The 23,378-nt window shown below is 39.5% G+C and overlaps 1 protein-coding gene across 2 annotated transcripts in view; it reads right to left on the bottom strand.

The window, feature by feature from the left end:
* Window positions 1–7,550: 7,550 nt before the first annotated feature.
* LOC126348303 (ribosome-releasing factor 2, mitochondrial) overlaps window positions 7,551–23,378 on the bottom strand; it is a 193,845-nt gene continuing 178,017 nt past the window's right edge. For both annotated transcript variants that reach the window (XM_050002344.1, XM_050002343.1), the window contains 3 exons: window positions 15,868–15,963; window positions 15,608–15,754; window positions 7,551–8,022 (listed from right to left, as the gene is read on the bottom strand). In XM_050002344.1, the coding sequence (XP_049858301.1) occupies window positions 7,843–8,022; window positions 15,608–15,754; window positions 15,868–15,963 (423 nt within the window). In that variant the 3' untranslated portion in view covers window positions 7,551–7,842. The remainder of the gene's footprint in view (window positions 8,023–15,607; window positions 15,755–15,867; window positions 15,964–23,378) is intronic.

The following is a 23,378-nucleotide window of genomic DNA, read 5'->3' as shown; positions in this document are numbered from 1 at the left end:
AGCCATATGCTTCATTTTACACCTGTTATGCAGTAGTCTCTGGTTCTTAGAAATTTCTTTACAGTGACTGTATGCCATGGAGGTCCCTCCTTCATGAGTTGCTCTACTAGATACAATATATCCAAAATATTTTAAAACTTGAGCCGCAGGTCTTCTACATGCTCCTATCCCGAGCTAACAAGTTCCTCATTGAGATATGACACTATTGCCACTTTATTTAGTTTGCTGAACTTTGTTTTAGTTGCCCTTTGTTCTTTATTAATCATTATTGTTCAAACTGCCTCATTATCACTGATACCAACTTCAGTGTGGACCACCACAAAAATAGGCAAGTTCCATTTGTTCCCATAAAATCAACATATTTTCATCAATAATGGGCTTTTAAACTATCTGTTGCTGGTAGTTTTCAGAGAAGGCATCATGCTAGATGTCTTGACACTTTCATCACTAACACTGTAATTAAAAATATTTATTGTTGGATGCTCAAAGTATCCTCCAAAAATTATAGTATTATTGAGGTACTTGCATTGCAGACAGACATGAGATGGATGCAGATGAGCTAGTGTCTTTGTCATGGAGGGTACATGTGAGGATAGGTATGGGCAGACACACAGATCCCATGTTTACTTGCTGTTGACAATAGGCCTGCCCTGGCAGTTCTTACACAGACATCACCTACCTTGGACCTGGCCTTTGCCTCACTCTGTGCTGTTTTCTCTGTTCTTACTTAATTGCTCACCACACTGTGTTTTCCACCTTGCTTGTCCATACACAGTGTCTGGATTCTTGCTCTGCTGTAGATTGAATTCCATGTCCTGCGTTCAGTGCCCCAGTTCATTGTCAAACAGCTGTCACCTACTCCCCGTGCCAAAAGTTACAGTTAAGTGGCACTGTCATGCATTCACAGACACAAAAATTGTGATGTAGGGTGTTCTTAAGCATGAGATGGTATTTTTCATAGTGTTAAACTGCACCCAACATGGCCCTGGAAATTTTACAATGTCAGGAGGAGTAGCTGCACCTGCGGGAGCAGCAACAAAAGCTGCAGCAGGAGCAGATGAAAGAACTGCTCAAACAGAATCCAGCACTGCTCTCTAATCATGCTATGCTGGTGGTGACCAGACACCCACAGAGAAGCCTTCTCCCATGACGCTGGCATCAATGAGTCTGCACAAAGGTGGGAGAATTACCTGGACTGGTTCTTGCTGCACTGCCAGATAAGGCATATCATCGATCCAGTAGATGAGACTGCCTTGTGTTTGTCCTCCAGCATGGGATTGCGTGAAATTGTGCAAAATTTGCATCCCTCTACCGAGACTTAGAAACTTAACTCTGAGGAACTTTGTCAGTTGCTCACTTAGTATTTCATCATCAAACCCATTTGGTGGCAACATGGTTACAGTTTAACTAGCACCACAAGCACTCCAAGCTGTCATATGCAGTGTGGATCACCAACCTGAAAGGTCTCCCACAAAAATGTAGATTTGAGTGTCCCCCAAAGTGCTACATGATATGCAGAGCCACTAATTATCCAGTTAACAGCTGACCCTGATGTCCAAATAAGGCACTGGCTTTGTATGACTTGTCTTTAGCCAAAGTTGTTAAGACTGTGGAGTTGCATTAACTTATAGCAGTGGCAAAGCGCATCCCGTCTGACAGGTGGGAGCTAGTGAACTTAGATGTGCATGGTAACCAGCCCTTGGTGCCCTTTGGCATCAGCCCAGCAGTTTTACCTTCCATTGAGCCACTGTGTGTTCACACCATTGACAACTTGTGTGCAGTGGCATGATGGTGCTGCCTGTCTTCACCCGCATTGGGCTCAGTGGATATGAGTCAGTTGAAGTATCATAATCCTCGCTTGCATAATTTTTTGTGTTCTCCACATTGCTACCCTTCTGCACTTGTCTCCACTCAGTGGGAAAGCTGGCAGTCCTGCCTCAGCTGTCTTTCGGTGCATATCTGACAGGACTATCTGCACATGGATGCCTCATGCAGGTCATGTCGCAAAGTAGGCCATTTGGCAACAGGTTGTGAAAGTTGGGGATCATGGGACAGTGATTAGAGGCCCCACTGTATTCTCTGGACCTGGAGGCTGTCTCAGATGCCCCACAAGCATAACCCCTGCATATTCTGTTAGCACTGGTACTGGGTGGGCAAATGATTGAGTTTCAGGTAGATATGGCAGAAACTGTCGACCTAATTAACTTAGAAACATACATGCTCTTAGGCTGCCCAGTGTTGCAATGGCACTACATCAAATTGTGTCTTTTAATAAAGAGTGTGTTCCTTTGAGGAACTAATTTCCATCTTGGAAGATTATAAGAATGTGGAATTGTAAATTAGGTTGTTAGTGGTTAATTCCCTGTTGGTGGAAAATATTTTTGGGTTATTTTGCTTTCCTGTTTATGGCTTCCAGGCAGTTGACAAAGTACATTTAGTGTCTCAGTTGGTCCCCTCTCAAGATTTGGACTCTACTGTAGTCATATGACCAGCTGTTTGAGAATACTTTGTGTCAGGCAGAAACTTGTGATGCACATGGCTCCCTTAAACCATTAACGACACCAAAATTTTGACCCTCCCACCCCTTCTCTTCGTGGTGAATGTCAAGGCCAAGGGCAAGGCCAAGTTGCATCATTGGTAGCACCTCGGCAGTAATTCAGAAGCCAGGCAGCAATTATAAAGAGGTGATCAATGCACATGTGTTGTGGACTTGTATCCAACTCTGCAGCTAGAGGCATTGTTGGCAAAATTTTCAGAGGAGTCAACACTTTTCATGGACTGACTTGCTCAAAGCAATGCTACAGTTGCCATTGGGCACCACTTCTCATAGTTTCTTACTTGCCAACACCCTGTTTCCTCCTCACCAGTTTAATTATTTGTCTTTGGGAACTTTGTCTGCAGCAGAAACTTATCAATGATATTTAGAATAGCTGATTTAGCACATTACCTTTTGCATCAGCTCCCTCTAAGACTGCCAGGTCACAGACTTCATGTGAGAGGAGCCTTTTCCAAATCTGCATGCAGTTTTTCTACACATTCTAGGGAACACCTTCATTAGAAACTGGACAAATGTAACTTTTTCCCCAAAGGTGCGTTTTTGGGACATGTGCTTCATCCTTAAGGATGAACACACCAAAGCCACCATCAATCTGTGAAAGGTCTAGAACATGAAGGAACTCTAGTCCTTTTTGGGCAAAATTTCTTATTATGCTAAGTTCATTTCCCAGGCCATGCACATTGCCATTCTCTTATCCTTCACCAACAGAGCATCAAATTTGTGTAGTCTGTCAATGGACTTTTCAGTCTGTCAAGAAATGTTGATGTTCTGCTCAATGTTTGGGATTCTTTACAGAGGGTAAACTATTAACTCTGGCCACCGATGTGTACCAGTACAGGATTGAAGCAGTCCTGTCACACTGGAACTCGGATGATGCTGAACAGTCCACCACTTATGCATCAAAGACACTTACTGTGGCACAATGTAACTACCAGCATGTGGAAAAGAAGGTGCTGGCTATTACTTTATGCACCAAAAAGTTACATAACCCATCAGCCTATCCTTTTCATATACAGTTAAATTTCCCAGAACCTCATCACTAAATCAATTTTGAGCCTTAATCACTGTGTATTAAGTGAGCTCCACTGCCTTTTCTTTAGTTGCAATTCAAACTCAGGCACTTTTTTGTGAGTATTTTGGCAGTGAATCACTGGCATTTTACACCATTCACCTCTGAATTATAATTGCTTTGTTCTTACACTGAGACTACTGGTTGTCTTACAGCTATTATTATTTCAACTGGCTGGAGAGTTGCCTAATCTAAGAAACACTTCTCTGCACCCTGCAAACAGTCAGCTACCCGGGTAACAGCCTCTGATATGTAGTGCACACCTGACCCATTTACGATCAGAAACCTTTCTTTTGTTGACAAAAATGAGAGATGCTTTTAATAGCAGACACTTGTAACAGTCATTTCTTAGGAGTAACTCAAAAGATTCATGCAATCAGTTCACTAGATAAGCCAATTCAGAATGTAAATAAATCAGTGCCTTATCTTCACAACCAAACCACAGTTTACACAGTATATTATTATTTCAACTTTTACCAGTTTTCTCAAAAATTTTAGAAAAAGTGATGTACAGGCAGCTTCTCAACCATCTCACCACAAATAACATTTTATCAAGAACACAGTTTGGATTTCTGAAGGGGTCTGGTATCATGAAGGCCATTTACTCCTACAGTGAAAATGTACTTAATTCATTAAATAACAAATCACAAGCAGCAGGTATTTTCTGTGATTTGTCAAAGGCATTTGATTGTGTGAACCACAACATCCTTTTAAATAAATTAGAATTCTATGGTGTCACAGGCAGTGCTGCAAAATGGTTCAAGTTATACCTCGCTAACAGGAAACAAAGGGTGTCAGTGCAAGGGACCAGTGAATTAAGTCATCAGTCATCATCAGAATGGGAAGGATCCATCCTAATGCCATTGCTTTTTCTTGTATACATTAATGATCTCTCATCAGTTACACTGCCAGAAGCAGAGTTCGTTTTGTTTGCAGATGACACAAGTACTGCAATAAATAGTATGTGGAGTGTAGTTCTAGAAAGATCTGCTAATGATATTTTCATGGATATTAATAAATGGTTTAAAGCCAACTCACTGACATTAAACTTTGAAAAGATTCACTATATGCAATTCAAAACCTGTAAGAGGTTTCCACCCAGCATATGCATAAAGAATGAAGAAGAGCAGATAGAAGAGGTTGACAATCTTAAATTCCTGGGATTACAACTTGATAATAAATTCAGTTGGGAGGAGCACACCACAGAACTGCAGAAACGCCTTAACAAATCTGTATTTGCAATTCGAGTGTTAGCTGACATAGGCGACATAAAAATGAAAAAGCTTGCATACTTTGCCTACTTTCATTTCATAATGTCATATGGTATAATATTTTGGGGTAACTCTTCAAGTCAAACAAAAGTTTTCAGATTCCAAAAGCGTGTAATACGTATTACGTGTGGAGTAAACTCACGGACGTCCTGTAGAAACCTCTTCAAAGAACTGGGCATACTAACTACTGTGTCTCAGTATATTTACTCCTTAATGAAATTTGTCCTAAATAATATATCTCTTTTTACAACAAACAGCTCAGTTCATACATACAATACCAGCAACAGAAATGATCTGCACAAGGACTTAAAAGCACTTACTTTAGTTCAAAAAGGGGTCCACTACTCAGAAACACTCATCTTCAATAATTTGCCAACAAACATAAAAAATTTAGTTACAAATAAAGATCAGTTTAAAAGGAGCCTGAAAGACTTGCTAGTGACCAACTCCTTCTACTCCATTGACAGGTTTTTTTAATAGAAACAAATGATGTATTGTATATCTAATCTATCTAATCTCTAATCATTAAATATTAAATTGCAATGAAACTCACAGGCTTCTACGGCAATATAAAAATTTAGTTGCACAGATTATACTTACACAAAGTATCACTCACTTTCATTTAATGCCTCAGTACACCCAGTTTCAGCCTTATCATGAAACACTGTCATGTCTTAGGCCACAGATTTAAGACCTCACTCAATAAAGTGTACCATTTTATTTCCCTTTTACCTATGAAAGAAAATCTACTGACAGACTTACTGTAGTGTAGCACATTTATTTTGTGGGGATGGTCTTGCATCTGGCTTCCCCTCCATTCCTCCATATTCAGATTTTTTAATGCTACTTCCTGTAATGTAACTCACAACAGCCTATACATGCTGACTAATTAGTGAATTTTTCTCCAGATTTGCAATCAATTCCATTTCAGTTCCTTTATCATGACAGTGCTACTACTGAACTGCTAAATATTTTCCTGGACAAATTCTTTTGTGCCTTCCAGGCCTAAGATCAGAAACAATGCAGATGGAGCCTTAACAAGTAGTAGTTTGGCTCTTGCTTCACCATCCTGGAACAGCCCTTAAGATTCTCATTACTTACAGAAGCATCCTGTTTACCTTGTGAAGTACCCCTCTCACATGAAGAACCCAATGCAACTTGCAGCCGAATGTCACTCCTTGGTACATAAAATTAATTGATACAGAGAGTATATCTCCTCCCAGCTTACCCAATCAGTATAAAAAGTTCTGAGACTAGATTAATAAAAAACAGAGACACGTTAAGAACACAGTTTTTAATGTTTCAGGTGTTCAACATACACTCTCCCCAATCAAGCAAAATGCACAGAACATTCATACAAACATATGAAACTGTCAGGCAAGTCCTTCTGTGAGATGTTGTTCCACTTGTGTAACACAATGGCCAGAGACAGTAGTCATGTTTGTATGAGTTGTGCTTGCATGAATGTGTGTGTTTTTTTATTTCAAGAGGCTTTTTACAAAAAGCTTAAAAGTATAGCAGTGTTGTTGCGCCTTTCTTCAACTCAGCATCACCTCTGCATGATGAGTAGCAATTTATCCATTTCATAATATTGTCATTATCCCATCCTGGATGTTCCATTGTTTGACATTGGCTTGAATGTCAGTTATGTCATCAAAGCATTGACCATTCATGTGAATTTCTGTGCACTGTCATTTTGAGGTAAATTTTTATAGATAACACCAAGTCTCATCACCTGTGGGTTTTTTTTTTTTTTTTTTTTTTTTTTTTTTTTTTTTTTTTTTTAAAGAAAAGAATTGTCCCGCTTGTGCATTTCAGTCAAGTTGCAGCAAGCATCCACATGTCATCATTTTTGTTTGGGAGTCATTTCGTACTGGACAAACTTTGCACATCCTTATCTCTCCTTCAAAACATTCTGGAGAATTTCTTGAGCACTCCATTTAGAGATCGATTTGTGACACAACAATGTTTACACATTATGGATGCATTCCACTAATTAACACTGCCTGATCACAGATGACTTGATGAATGTACATCTGTTGTTTACAGTTGGTAGTTCAAGTTGCCCCCATAATTACTGGGCTGATTTTGCTTATAAACCAAAAATAAAATCAATCTTGTAACTTTTTTTGACACACAGTGTATGCTCTAATGTTGACCTTGATTTCCTGTAGCAGCAACTGACCAACTTGCTGTTGCTTACTACATTGACACTCATCCCATTTGTGTTTGCCCATCTCTATTGTTGCAAGATCATCCTGTAAAATCTCACAATCTCATAAATGCCTAATTTTATGACATATTATCAGGTCACCTTGTGAAAAACTCTTTAGACAAAAGCTTGACCTACTGACAGTAGCTTTATAGTACATTTATTTCTCTCTTAAGCTTGTGATCACCACTTCCGACTTCAAAAACAAAAGTACTTTTTAGTAATAATGCACAAAATGTATCAGAAAGAGCAAATGATGCTAATTATCCTTTACTCAAATTTAACATGGTGAGTAAAGGAGAAAAGCATGCATATGTATATATTTTGGTCCATTTACGCACTAAATATATTTTTTCTGGAATCAAATTCATTTATCAGGTACTCAGGAATAGGATTCTAAAGGAAAACTATGTATATGGCCAGCATGGAGCTATAGATGCATTTGAAAAATGTAATGTATATGATTTATTGGTTAAGTAATCTTCATCACACACTGAGATAGTCCACAGAGTCTACATCATAATGAACTGCCATGCACATGATCCATGGAATGAACAACAAATCAAACTAATCAACCAACTTGGGATGTGACAAAGTCTTGAATACTTGCAGAGTTAAGCATGTCTATGTCTTGATCTAATGCAACAAACTTCCATTTTCTCAGGTGAAATAAATGTAACTCATCTGTCAGACTATCATTTACAATGAATGTCTGTTATTTTGTGGCAGTTACCTATGTAAAAGCAGCTGTTGAAAACCCAGTAACACTTTCAATTGCTTTGGCTTCCTCTGCACTTGTCATTGGTTTATAAGAAAAAAATTCCATACTGAAGGTTGCTGTCCCAGAAGTAATCGTTCTGAGATCTGTTGCATAGCCAAGAACTTCGGAAAGTGGTACACAGCTAACCACCACCTTAAAATAAAAATACAAAATTACATAAAGCAGTTGTATTCTATTAAAATCCTTAAAATACCTTATTACTTTCTGAGTATGACTTCAAACTTTCACGACTCCGCACACACATGCACACGCGTGCTCACGCGCACGTGCACTCACACTCACTCACTCACTCACTCACACACACACACACACACACACACACACACACACACACAGGTAAAAGTATCCACATGTTGCAACTTGGGGATACAGGACAGGTGTATTTTTGGGAATGGGAGAGGGATGAAGGATAGAGGGACAATGAAATGACTGTATGGCATTGCTGGCCATACGATCATATCATTTTCACTCTGTCCATCTCCACTCCCAAAAATACACCAACTGCTGATAACAGTGTGGAATGAGATTCAATTAAATACACATAAAGATGAAGCATGAGGTAGCTGGTGTAGGAAAACACTGGGAAAACGGCAAAGAATGGTCTTAAAGATTGCACTGTTTACAGAATGGGAGTATTATCTTATCTACATACAAAAGTGGACTTTATCAAGATTATTGTGAACAAGTGAAAGCAGCACATATGCCATTGAAAAATGTGTGCAATTGAATTCATTTCCTTGGTTTCATAGTGGCAACCAACATCAATGTGAGGAATGAATAACTCTAGAAGATATCTAATTTGATGTTGACCAATTCATAACTATAGTTACCAACAAACAGTTCTGTCTTCCAGTGGTCCATTACATTTTTTGTAAAATTCCTGCCATTTTTGCTGACACTGATGTCTTCCCGGACAGTCTGAGACACAAGTGTGGGTCAGTGAAGCAAAGGCATTTTCTGTAGTTGAGTATGTCACATGTAGTTTGGTTTCTCAGCTTTCACAAGTCTCCAGACTTATTTTGTCAATCAGAAGCTGGTACTTCATTTACCTCCATGTATTTTTGAATTCTGTCAACAATTATATTTAAGCAATCTTAGCTTTTGAATTATTTCTACAACAGAGTGATCGCTCCACTACACACTGTGTGTTCACTGCAATTATACTTCCCCACAACTTGAACATAGTATTGCCCATTTTCTGTTTTGCTGCATCTTGTATTGGGACTTAAGTTGGTTTACTTATATGGGTATATGTTTTATTTTTCTCTGTTTATTTTTATCCATTAATTTGCTTTTGTAGTTTACAGCAAAGATTAAAAAGCAATATACAAACATCAATTAAGCCTATGGAGATAATGAGAAAAATGAAGAGCATTAATTTTCTTATGTTTTGTAAAAGCTCTCATTGGATATTCCATTGATCTTGTACTGTCTGTATTTATCTGTCTATGATAGTGAGAAGATGTGGATTTCTGTTCAGTTCACTAATAGTGTGAAATATTTTAATTGTTATATTTCAAAGTCAATGTCACTTATTGGTTCCTTATTTCACCTGATCTGTCTAACTCTGTCACTGGTACCTGTAAAACTTCAGGGAAGCAAGAAATTTAAGCAGAGAAAACTGGGCACCATAACATTGTCTTTTAAGAAGTGGAGGAGGTAAATGACTTCAAGGCTTGCACAACAATCAACTAATAATACAATATTATATGTTACAGATTTTACATGTATATGAAAAATCATGAGCCTGACTATCTGGAGTGTGTGTTACTGTGTGTAAATTAGCTGAGACACTCACTCCCAAGTGGACTCACTATTGTTGTGCCACTTGTGTGGTGCTAGAAAGTTTCCATCGTAATTACTGTTCTTAAAATTATTAATTAGTCAGTAGAACTAGTGACCATTCCCTGGCCAGTCCAGATAGATTAAACAGGTGGAATAATTAACTGATGTAAAACATACTGTGTAACATTCTATTACCTTTTTATTTACTTTGTTTCATGATTGTAATAACAATGTGAAGAGAAAACCAAGGGAAAACACCACACGATATGCATAAGTTACAACTGATTAGCCAGAGGAATTGTACCAGCAACATTTAAGAAGATTGTCCGTAAGGTCGGAAAGAACTCCAATTTACAGCTTGCATGGCTCCACTAGGTAAAGCCTCGATCAAAAAGTTATATGCGTTACTTACCCTATCCAATCAAAATTCTAAAGCATTAAAAAAATAATAAAAAATAAATAAATAAAAAAATAAAAATAAAATAGAGATCTGGTTTAAAATTATTCTGATTTTTGGAATGTTGATACATAAACTGTAATCAGCAACAATTAGCTGCAATAATGGTGTAGAGTACCTCATTTACTGATCAGGAAAATTCTCACAATCAATTTTAAGATTAAAATTCAGTTTTATTTCACATTTATTATTTTAAAAAAAAGATTTGCAAAATGGAACCAGTTAAAAAGGTTGTGCCAACTATGAAAATTGTGTAGAGATTCAAAATGTCACCAAAGTGGGTGCAACGACAAATGATAGTGGCACCGAAAATATCAATCATATTGATGAGATCCGAGAATATTACTCAAATTCCATTTATGCTGCTGACAATAATGTGTTACCTTACGATGCTACCAGGCTCACTGTAGACAAGACTAATTGCCAAATCTCACCAAGAACCATTTTGTCATACAAAGCCTGCGAAAGACGCACTAGTGCAGAATCAATAAATTTCAATTTCTCCATGTCACGAGAATTTGTTTCAAATTTGATGAAACAAGACAGAATAGGTACATAAGGCGCTAATGTGTTGTCAAGGCTTTCAATGCAGGACATGTAAAAGGCCTCACTGACCTGATGAAGAATGTATTTAACAATTTTTCTACACAACAAACCAAAAAACTTGACAAAAAATTTTGTGATTTTAAAAATGAACAAAAGCAAACATTTATGGTTTTCCTAACATAGAGGTTCAATAATTCAAGTCAAAATCCACACAATGGCCTTTCTAATGATTCAACAAGCAAACTTGCAGATATGGGGAAGAAATCAAAGGTGGAATTATTCATTGATTTGTCTAAGGAGATAAACAACATAGACCAAAAGTGTCATCTATAGATGAGGTGCAAGAGAAAATGGCATGTAAACTAAAGATTGTGAGTGATGTGCAGACTCAGATGCAAGAGGCTCAGTAAGAAATTTGCCAAACTTTAGGAAGTGTCACAGGTTAATGAGTTGCAAGCTTTATATAAAGACTTATTGCAAGAAGTACAGGAGCTGTCAGTAAAAGAGAGCAATTTAGATTAAGGCACTACGTTCGTAAAGAAAGCACATGAAAAAATTGAAAAGGACATAAAGAATTTAAAGGACAGAGCCAAAGTGAAAATGCTAGATAAGGGTACAAACCTTGCACAGAAGGCCATACAACAGCGTAAGATTTATGTTGAAGCAGTTGAAGAGGTAGTCAAGAAAACAGATAACAAATTGTCTGCTATGAGTGAGCTAACCTTAAAGGCAGCAGAAGAGAAGTTGCAGAGCAGTCTAATTAATGTTGCTAATGTCACAAGACAGATGCCAATAGCTAGCACCCAGGTGCAGTTGGACAGGACATATAGCAGCAGTACTTATCAACCATTTGTTACCAACATTTTAAATGGAGAAGAAAGGAATTATAAAATGTAACAGGCATTGCCAATCTCAATATCAGTTGCACAAATATATCCAAGAGTATAATCAGAGGCATCTAAGCAGTGCCACACACACAAGAGACAATACTGCATGTATGTCTACTTTATTACCAGACGAGGGTCTGCTCCGTCATTGTCAATTTCCGATTTTATTAACAGGGAGTAAGAGAATGAACCGCACAATATTTATCAGAGCTTTTTGCAATGTGTTACACTGTGCCTGGAAAGAAGCACAGAAGATATAGTTTGTTGTGGGGTATACACAAGGTGATGTTTTATTGTGAGCAACAGATCTGGGAGAAGCCATGTTGTTGTTGTGGTCTTCAGTCCAGAGACTGGTTTGATGCAGCTCTCCATGCTACTCTATCCTGCGCAAGCTTCTTCATCTCCCAGTACCTGCTGCAACCTACATCCTTCTGAATCTGCTTGGTGTATTCACCTCTTGGTCTCCCTCTACAATTTTTACCCTCCACGCTGACCTCCAATACAAAATTGGTGATCCCTTGATGCCTCAGAACATGTCCTACATGTCCTACGATCCCTTCTAGTCAAGTTGTGCCACAAATTTCTCTCCTCCCCAATCCTATTCAACACCTCCTCATTAGTTATGTGATCTACCCATCTAACCTTCAGCATCCTTCTGTTGCACCACATTTCGAAAGCTTCTATTCTCTTCTTGTCTAAACTATTTATCGCCATGTTTCACTTCCATACAAATGAGCAATTTGAACCAGCTTTCTTGGGCAAATATTGGTCCACAGCCATCCAAGAGAGGCTGCATCAAGAGGTTTTCAACCCATCACCATTCAGTAGTAAACATGAGGGACTGAGGAAGTATTTTGAAAAATACTTGTACAAAACCAGGTATTGGACAAACCTAATTTTCCATGTGGACATACTGAAAGTACTGAAAAGTCGCCTGTTTCTGTCAATATCAGGGATAAGCTGATCACTACCCAGTTTTCCATGTGGACATACTGAAAATACTGAAAAGTCACCTGTCCCTGATAATATCAGGGATAAGTTGATCACTACATTTGAAAATTATACTGAGTATTTCTTATCTGTACTTGACATGATTGATCTAACATATGACAAGGGGCTGTCGCAACCACAAGACATTAATAAGCAGTGTGTGCCCTTGAAAAATATTCAACAGGTAAATGGCAACAGTGACAATAAGCAGCATGGTTGGCACTTGTATGTCCCATACAACAACATTAATACAAAAAATAATTACAGTAAGAGAGGAAACCAAAAGTCCAAATGAAGTTTCAAAGGAAATCACAAACAGAATTATAACAGACTGGTTTATACCAAACAGAGGGGCTGCTGAGGCCAGCCAGAGACTGCAGTAATGTTTGTGAGAGTTGCATTTTTGTGTGTGTGTGTGTGTGTGTGTGTGTGTGTGTGTGTGTGTGTTTTCTATCTTTGATGAAGGCCTTGTTGGCTGTAAGCTCATTTCCTGACAATCTTTTCTTGTTGTGCCTACCTATGAATCAGTATCGCTGCTACATGGTGAGTAGCAACTATTCTTTTCATAGTACTGTTACATTTCATCCTGGATTTTTAATTGTTTAAAAGGTGGGAAGTTGACAAATGGGAGAAACCATTGCCCAAGATACCTATGAGAGAGAAAAAAAAGTAAACCAGTTTTTGATTGTTCTGGAGGAAAAGGCTGAATAGAGGAAAAAGTCATATGAGAAACGATTAGGCACACTGTACAGTTTCAAGTAGGAGAAGATGTATTACTACAGACACATCCTACATCTACAAAATATGGGAAGCTCAATTGTAAATGGCAGCTTTTGAACACTGGGCCATTTGTAGTTACTGAAATTTCACATCCAGTTGCATACAGATCACCCTGCCCTAATAGTGGAAAGGACAAGGGCTTTTATCCACACAAAGATTGAAGAGAATTTATACACTAAAAGGATTGGACAAAGATCAAACCTCACTTGAAGCACTGAACAACAACTGAAATATTTCAATATAATAAGTATATAACAATTGTTTGCTTAGTTTTAAGAGAAAATTTTCATTTTATTTATTTATATGTTCTTAAATGGAAGCTTGCCATTTCCACTTGCAGGCTGGTCATGTACTTGAGCATAATCCATACCATTGATAACTGCCAGGAGATATCCAATACCTAACTTTTTTGTAATCAGTTCAGGTGTTATCTGCAGCTGTTAATGTCATTTTTTCAAAATTTCTTCTCCAAATGTTTACTCAATCTATCAGGTTTGTTATAAACCTTTTCATTTTTCCAAGAGATCTTTCCAGAATTTGGTAGTTGTCTTTTTTCTGGTTTTCCAACTTTTGTGTTTACTTGCTGCTTCAACGTATTACACTACATCTACATCCTGATCTCTTGCAGCGTCTGCTACTGGAGTTGATTGAACATCTCCATGATGTTCTCATCTACACCTACCTCTGTACTCTGCCAATGACAATGAGGATGGCAGAGGCTACATCCCATTGTACCACTTATTAGTGTTCTTCCTGAGCCATTCACTTATGGAGCATGGGAGGAATGATTGTTTGAATGCCTCTGTGCCTGCAGTAATTATTCTAATCTTATCCTCACAATCTCTGTGTGAACAATAGGTAGGGGGTTGTAGTATATTCCTTGAGTTATCATTAAAAACCAGTTCTTGAAATTTTGTTAATAGACTTTCTTGGGATAGTTTACATCTGTTTTCAACAGTCCACCATTTCAGTATTCCTGTGACACTTCACTGCAGATTAAACAAGCCTGTGACTATTCATGCTGCCCTTCTCTGTACAGTTCAATATCCCTACCTGGTACGGGTCCCATACACTTGAGCAGTATTCTAGGATGTGTCTCATGAGTGATCTGTAAGCGATCTCTTTAGTAGACTGATTGCACTTCCCCAGTATTCTACCAATAAACTGAAGTTTAGCTCCTGCTTTACCCACAACTGAACGTATGTGATCATTCCATTTCATACACCCAGGTATTTGTAAGAGTTGGCCTATTCCAACAGTGACTCACTGAAATTATAAACATAAGATACTACTTTTTTTCATTTTGTGAACTACTACTACTACCACCACTACTACTACTACTAGGAAATAGTTAACTCACAAAGTTATATAATCATGACAAATTTGTACATGTGACAAGTACATCACTAATCACAATATTTATGTACTACAGTTCCTCATAGAACTTTACATGAAATAAATGTCTTTTTATGGAAATCTGCAAGCTGCTGATACCATAATTGCATCCTGTGTCTGTCTACTGGTGCTGTTCAAAGAAGGAGAAAGAGTGAACAAAAGGAGTAGGAGCAGCACTACGAACAACAGAAACAGATGGTATTGTTTGAAGAAACACAAATTTTGGGTAATTTTAAGAAAATTAATATAACTAACATATACATCAGACAACCGAAGTGAGTTTAATGTGAAATCAGCACCTCAACTTGACTAAAAGAAGAAACCAGTTGATAGAATATGTTTTGAGGCATCAGTAAGATGTCAGTTTGGTAACAGAAGGAGGTGTGTGTGTGGGGGGGGGGGGAGGGAGAGAGGGAGGTGGAGAGGGAGGGAGGGAGGGAAGGAGGGAGGGAGGGAGGGAGGGAGGGAGGGAGGGAGGGAGGGAGGGAGAGAGAGAGATTTATTGCTGAGAAAGTTAACTCTAGTATGATCGTAACAGCAGGAGAGAAGTTTGAGCACCCAGTCATCAGATGAAACCTACCAATTCATAATCATAAACTGGGAGTGAAGAGAAAACAGATTAGGCGATTCCTTAACAACAAATCAGTAGGATTTTAAGATCCAAGAAGATATTAACAATACAAATTTAATGAAATCATCTCATAATAAAGTATTTGCATCTGTTCAAAACTCTCATTTAATTTCTGAAAAGAACATCAGCAAAATCAAAGTTTTGCCAAGTCACATATATTAAGTCACTGTCCATGGTTTCATCTGATATGTTACTGAAATATTTCTCTCCTGCAGCTGAACTGTCCTATTATCAATTTGTAATTACTCTGTTCAGACCCCTGTCTTCAATTTCCTGCGTTAATGGCCTCCTCCGTGAAAGATCAGCTAGAATTACTGACATAAATTCATTTGTTGTTACAACTTCCACCTTCATAACAGGCTCAAGTAAAACAGTACCAGATTCTGTCAACATCTGAAACACAAGAAAAAGAAACAAAATAATGAACAGAAAATGTGATATAAATATTTAGTCAATATACCATATAAATTTGTGTGCATCAGGATGGAGTAAATTCTTCTTCTAACCTTTTTGATGCACTGAGTCATGGCTGCAGACACAAAAGTTTCAGATGTCCCTTTTCCAATTTCAATCCAGTGCAATATGATATGGATATTGATGACCTAAATAAAATTACAGGATGTATTAAACTATAGCAAAACAATGGGAACATAAACATATAAGCTTGGATACACATTTCAGCTTTCATAACACAAACTCTCATAAGCAAAACGCAAAAAACACAGTGTTTAAAAAATTAAAAACAGTTAAGATAGGAGATGAATTAGTTGTTGATTTAAAGCAACAGGAATTGTGGTTCAAATGGCTCTGAGCACTATGGGACTCAACTGCTGTGGTCATCAGTCCCCTAGAACTTAGAACTACTTAAACCTAACTAACCTAAGGACATCACACACATCCATGCCCGAGGCAGGATTCGAACCTGCGACCGTAGCAGTCGCACGGGTCCGGACTGCGCGCCTAGAACCGCGAGACCACCACGGCCGGCAACAGCAGGAATTGTGGCCAGAAGAAAAAATATAAGGGTTATTCACACTTAGTTCCTCAATAATATCTCCACTGAGTTACAATCAACTATCAGAGTTCATGAACTCGCATCTTATTTTTGGATTAATTGTCTATGTTAGACTATTTTTATTGTTCCAGACTATGCTAGCAGACAGAGCATAAACACTTAGTGTTTATAAAAACTAGGAATTCATAATCTGATCCACAATAAGACATCAGCTGCCAGATAAGGTCTCACACACAAAGACGAAACTAGAATTAAAATAGCTGGGATACATACAAATAACCTCAGACAAGCAGATGATACCTTACTGATGGCAGAAGGTGAAGAAGAGTTAGAGATCCTCTTACTGAAGATGAAAGAAGGAAGTGTAAAGGCTGGTCTAATGTTGAATGCCAAGAAAATGAAAAATATGGCAACTACACCTGTCACCCCATGGCAAAAAAAAGGAGCAAAAATGGAGGTAGTTTCTGTGTTCAATTTCTTGGCTCTTAAGAGTTCTGCTGATAATAACTGTAGCCGCAAAATCAAGAGCTGCTTGTTATTTGGTAGAAAGGCAATGTCCACGTTTGACAATGTTTTAAGGAGTAGAAGCACAACAACAAAGAGCTGTATAATAAGCGTCATGGTCTTTCCATCTGTGGTGTACAGAGATGAGACCTGGACCATAAGAAAGGCTGAATGGGTAGAATAGACACCTTCAAACTTTCTAATTGGAGGGAACTCTTTGGAGTTCCATGGACCACAAAGAGAGTGAATAGGTTGGTACTGCAGCAAATGGAACCTGATGATTCTTGGAAGGTCTCATACCAAAACAAAAACTGACCTTCATTGGATGCATTATGAGAAGATATGATTCACTGGAAAAGACATCAATGCTGGGGAAGATCAAAGGCATGAGGAGGAGAGGGCAGCAAAGGTTGAGATGGATCGACAGTGTCACAGAAGCGATGGATTCCAACCTGGAAAGCATGCAGGAACAGGACACAATAAATTGGCGCACTTTAGTTCATGGCATAATGGAGAGTCAGAATCAACTAAATGAATAGAGATACAAACACAAACAAACAAACACACACACACACACACACACACACACACAGAGAGAGAGAGAGAGAGAGAGAGAGAGAGAGAGAGAGAGAGAGTGTGTGTTTCTATTCACTTTCCCACATTTAAAAGTTCTAGCTACATGCTGCATTTTTTGCATAATATCATGCATGTACCTTTCTTTAGATTGGGGTTTCAAACTTTTCTTAGTAATTGGAATCTAATCCCTTAATTCATCTACCAGCCATTCACCTGTTTACATGTCCCACCCACCCCCATTTTATTTTCATGACCATTAGAATTATGTTTATAACTGCAGTCTTGTTTCCTGATCCATTTATTTGTTTTCCCATCTCTCCTAGTTATTCCCAACATTTGTCTCTCAATTGCATCCTTTCAATCTTCAGTTTTTGAATAAGTTTTTGTTTTTAAAATCCATGTCTCACTGCTATAAGCCAAAACTGGTAATACATATTGCTTATAAACTTTCCTTTCTGAGCAAATGACAAGTGTACCTTAGAAAACACTAATTAATTTACAATAAGCACTCCAAGACAATGATATTGTTCTTGAATTCTCAGAATAAGATGTGGCAATCATTACACTCAATACGAGTTACCCCTTCGTTATAAGAGGGAAGTCACTTGAAGAATCACTTGTACAATGCACAGTATTATAAAATTTTTAAAGAAATTCTGTAGTGAGACACGATACAGAAGAAGGTAATAGCAAAGTTCATATGAATACAAAGGCATACAATATTACATGAAACCAAAGCTGCTTACTATGAGAAAGATAACTGTGTCATGCTTTATATAAATTTAGAACACTCTTCAGCACCAGTAACTAGGTTGATACTGTTAGCTTGTACATGACATGACAGCTGGTTGGCCCAACCTGTAGCAAGATAAAATTAAGCATACTACCATGTATGTGATGCAATGCATGCATGTAGTGAATAATATGTATTAATCATACTGATCTCGACCAATACACTACATAAGGAATACTGTCATATTTGCAACTTGCAAATGCAGGCAAGAGGCATGCTGGACTCTGTGAGAGCTTTCATTACATCCACAGTTCTCAGCAAAAATGATCCACCACAGCCAAACCAATGTGAACTTCATTTGCTTACAGTTTCATACCACCATTCATCCCATCAAGAAGTAATATCATACATGCATGTAGGAGAGTGATGCAATGTTTTTCTTTTTGCTGAAAGACACTGCACTTGAAATGTAAATTATGGTCGGAGAGCAGAGGATAGTACACTGATCTTCAATTTGTGAATGTGTATACACTGTATGTATCAAGTGCCAAGTGTTATTGGTGGGGTTTTCAGTCTGAAGATGGTTTTACGCAGCCCTTCTGGCTAGTCTACAATGTGCAAACTTCTTCATCTCCAAATAAATACTACAACCTACACCCAGTTGAATGTCTGTACTGTATTCAAACCTTGGTCTCCCTGCATATTTATTTATTTTTTTTCCCCCTCCTGCACTTCGCTCTAACACTAAACTGACAATTCCTTGATGCCTCAGAATGTGTCCTGTTAACCCAGACCTTCTTTTAGTCAACTTGTGCCATAAATTTCCTTTCTCCCAAATTTAATTGACTACTTCCCCATATGTTACCTGATCTACCAATCTAACCTTTAACATACTACTTTAGCATCACTTTTCAAAAAATTCTATTCTCTTCTTGTCTGAACTGCTTATATCCTTGTTTCTGTACTCCAGAACATCTGAAAAAACCTAAGAACACACACACACACACATATATATGATGATGATGTAAATAAAATAGAAAGAAACTTCCACATGGGAAAAATATATCAAAAACAAAGATTCCAAGACCCACCAAGCGGGAAAGCGCCGGCAGACAGGCACATCAACAAAACACACAAACACACACACAGAATCACTAGCCCTCGCAACTGATGGTTGCTTCTTCAGGAAGGAGAGGGAAAGACGAAAGGATGTGGGTTCCAAGGGAGAGAGCAAGGAGCCACTCCAATCCCGGGAGCGGAAAGACCTCCCTTAGGGGAAAAAAAGGACAGGTGTACACTCGCACACACATACACACACATATCCATCCGCACATACGTATGAGAAAGAGTATCTAACTATTTCTCCACATAGTTGCCACCATGGTTCAAACAATTATCATTGCAAGAAACCAACTTTTCTATGCCCTCTTCACAGAAAGATGCTGCCAGTGAAGACAGCCACTGCTGAACACCATTTTTTGCATTGTTTTCTGCTTGTTGAGTTTCTTGCCTGGGGTGAAACCATCAATGCAGTAAAATATTGTGAAACATTGAGAAAACTTTGGTGCATAGCATGTAGTGCCTAGTCAGAGCATTGTGTTGCTCCATGATACGAGCCAATCCCCATTCTGCTGGTGTCACTCAAAAGCTTATTTAACAATTCCAATCAGTTGGGGCAGACTGATTGCCCATCATACAGCCCCAACATTACACTAATAATCTCTGGTTATTTCAACTTATCTGGATCCCATCTCATTAATTTCCAACCATTTTGCAATTTCTTAAACTTTAATATATAATTCATAACTAAAAAATCAAACAATGGAAAATCCAGGATGGAATATAACAATTATGAGAAAGAAAGTTTCTACTCATCATATAGTGGAGGTGCTGAGCCGCAGATAGGCACAACAAAAAGACTGTCACAAATGAATTGTGGTTTCAGTTGCCTGTGTCTGCAGTCGTGTGTGTGTGTGTGTGTTTTGACGAAGGCCACTGGCCGAAAGCTTTAATTGTGAGAGTCTTTTTGTTCTACCTATCTGCGATTCAGCATCTCCATTATATGGTGAGTAGCAACTTCCTTCTCATTATTTATAACTAACAAATTGGTATCAGAGTCCACACTTGCCCCTAGAAATGACTTTCAGCTTAAAATCTGGTTTTGTAATCACTCCCTTATCGTTGTATATCAGTCTGAAATCTTCCAGTGTCTCCAGGTCTCTTCCACACAAAGAACCTTCTTTCATGTTTCTTAAACCAAATGATAGAACTAATTAATGGAAAATCTCATATAAAGATGTGAAACAATTACTAACAAAGAGATAGAGGGGCTGGCCAGTACTTACCTCAGCTCAGTACAGCCGATAGAGACACAAAAAACAACCGAAAATTTAAGCTCCTAGCTTTCGGAATAAATGTTCCTTCATCAGGGAGGAGAGAGGGGAAAGAAAGGGAAGAAGGGAAAGTGGATTTAGTTACTCACAACCCAGGTTATGAAGCAACAGGGAAAGGAAAACAGGGAAGGTAGCAAGGATGGAGGCATGGTTGTCAGAGGGAAGCCAAAGATATTCTACTGCAGGTACTGTGCCAGCTTCAAACCAAAGAGGATGCATACAGAAGTAAAGAGGTGTATAGTATAAAGATGTAGGATGGAAAGATGCATGAATGGCTAAAGAGGAAAGGGAAAGAGGAGAAGACTGAAAAGTAAATGGGAGTGAGGTTGTTTAACGTAGGTTTAGTCCAGGGGGATGGCGGGATGAAAGGATGTGCTGGAGTGCAAGTTCCCATCTCCGCAGTTCAGAGGGACTGGTGTTGGGTGGGAGAAGCCAAATGGCACGTACAGTGTAGCAGGTTCCTAGGTCCCTAGAATTATGCTGGAGGGCATGCTCCGCTACTGGGTATTGGACATCTCCTAGGCGGACAGTTCGTCTGTGTCCGTTCATGCGCTCAGCCAGTTTAGTTGTTGTCATACCGATGTAAAAGGCTGTGCAGTGCAGGCATGTCAGCTGATAAATGACATGTGTAGTCTCACACGTGGCCCTTCCTTGAATTGTGTATGTTTTCCTAGTAGCGGGGCTGGAGTAGGTGGTTGTGGGGGGATGCATGGGGCAGGTTTTGCAGCGGGGTCGGTTACAGGGGTAGGAACCGCTGGGTAGAGAAGGTAGTCTGGGAATATTGCAGGGTTTAACAAGGATGTTACGGAGGTTAGGGGGACGACGAAAGGCAACTCTGGGTGGTGTGGGGAGAATTTTGTCAAGGGATGATCTCATTTCAGGGGTTGACTTGAGAAAGTCATATCACTGGCGGAGTAATTTATTGATGTATTCGAGGCCAGGATAATATTGGGTGACAAGGGGGATGCTTCTGTGTGGTCTGAGGCTAGGAATATTGTTGTTGGACGGGGAGGAATGTATTGCTCGGGAGATCTGTTTGTGGACAAGGTCTGCAGGATAGTTGCGGGAGAGGAAAGCACTGGTCAGGTTATTGGTGTAATTGTTGAGGGATTTGTCACTGGTGCAGCTCAGTCTGAATGGAGGGAATGGGATCCAGGGTAACAGCTTTGTAGGTTGAGGTGTCGGAGAGTTGACGCAGTCCTTCTGCCACATACTCCACACGGTCAAGTACCACAGTTGTGGAGCCTTTATCCGCCGGAAGGATTACAATAGAGCGGTCTGTTTTCAGCTGTTTAATGGCACGGGATTCAGCTGGGGTGATGTTGGGGGTTGTCGGAATGTTCTTCAAGAAGGACTGGGAGGCAACACTGGATGTGAGGAATTCCTGAAACGTCTGCAAGGGATGGTTTTGGGGGAGGGGAGGAGGATCCCTTTGAGAAGGCGGTCGGAACTGTTCTAAACAAGGTTCAACACTGGGTCTAGTATTTGGGGGCTGTGTTTGGGTGGTGAAGTGATATTTCCAGTTGAGGTTCCGGGTGAAAGAGAGGAGATCTTTAACCAGGGCAGTGTGGTTGAATTTAGGTGTGGGGCTAAAGGTTAAGCCAATAAAGGTTAAGCCAATACACCAATACACCAATAACCTGACCAGTGCTTTCCTCTCCCGCAACTATCCTGCAGACCTTGTCCACAAACAGATCTCTCGAGCAATACATTCCTCCCCGTCCAACAACAATATTCCTAGCCTCAGACCACACAGAAGCATCCCCCTTGTCACCCAATATTATCCTGGCCTCGAATACATCAATAAATTACTCCGCCAGGGATATGACTTTCTCAAGTCAACCCCTGAAATGAGATCATCCCTTGACAAAATTCTCCCCACACCACCCAGAGTTGCCTTTCGTCGTCCCCCTAACCTCCGTAACACCCTTGTTAAACCCTGCAATATTCCCAGACTACCTTCTCTACCCAGCGGTTCCTACCCCTGTAACCGACCCCGCTGCAAAACCTGCCCCATGCATCCCCCCACAACCACCTACTCCAGCCCCGCTACTAGGAAAACATACACAATTCAAGGAAGGGCCACGTGTGAGACTACACATGTCATTTATCAGCTGACATGCCTGCACTGCACAGCCTTTTACATCGGTATGACAACAACTAAACTGGCTGAGCGCATGAACGGACACAGACGAACTGTCCGCCTAGGAGATGTCCAATACCCAGTAGCGGAGCATGCCCTCCAGCATAATTCTAGGGACCTAGGAACCTGCTACACTGTACGTGCCATTTGGCTTCTCCCACCCAACACCAGTCCCTCTGAACTGCGGAGATGGGAACTTGCACTCCAGCACATCCTTTCATCCCGCCATCCCCCTGGACTAAACCTACGTTAAACAACCTCACTCCCATTTACTTTTCAGTCTTCTCCTCTTTCCCTTTCCTCTTTAGCCATTCATGCATCTTTCCATCCTACATCTTTATACTATACACCTCTTTACTTCTGTATGCATCCTCTTTGGTTTGAAGCTGGCACAGTACCTGCAGTAGAATATCTTTGGCTTCCCTCTGACAACCATGCCTCCATCCTTGCTACCTTCCCTGTTTTCCTTTCCCTGTTGCTTCATAACCTGGGTTGTGAGTAACTAAATCCACTTTCCCTTCTTCCCTTTCTTTCCCCTCTCTCCTCCCTGATGAAGGAACATTTATTCCGAAAGCTAGGAGCTTAAATTTTCGGTTGTTTTTTGTGTCTCTATCGGCTGTACTGAGCTGAGGTAAGTACTGGCCAGCCCCTCT

The sequence above is a fragment of the Schistocerca gregaria genome, chromosome 1, assembly GCF_023897955.1.
Source record: "Schistocerca gregaria isolate iqSchGreg1 chromosome 1, iqSchGreg1.2, whole genome shotgun sequence".
NCBI classification, from domain to species: domain Eukaryota; kingdom Metazoa; phylum Arthropoda; class Insecta; order Orthoptera; family Acrididae; genus Schistocerca; species Schistocerca gregaria.
This window is presented reverse-complemented; position numbering and strand designations above follow the sequence as displayed.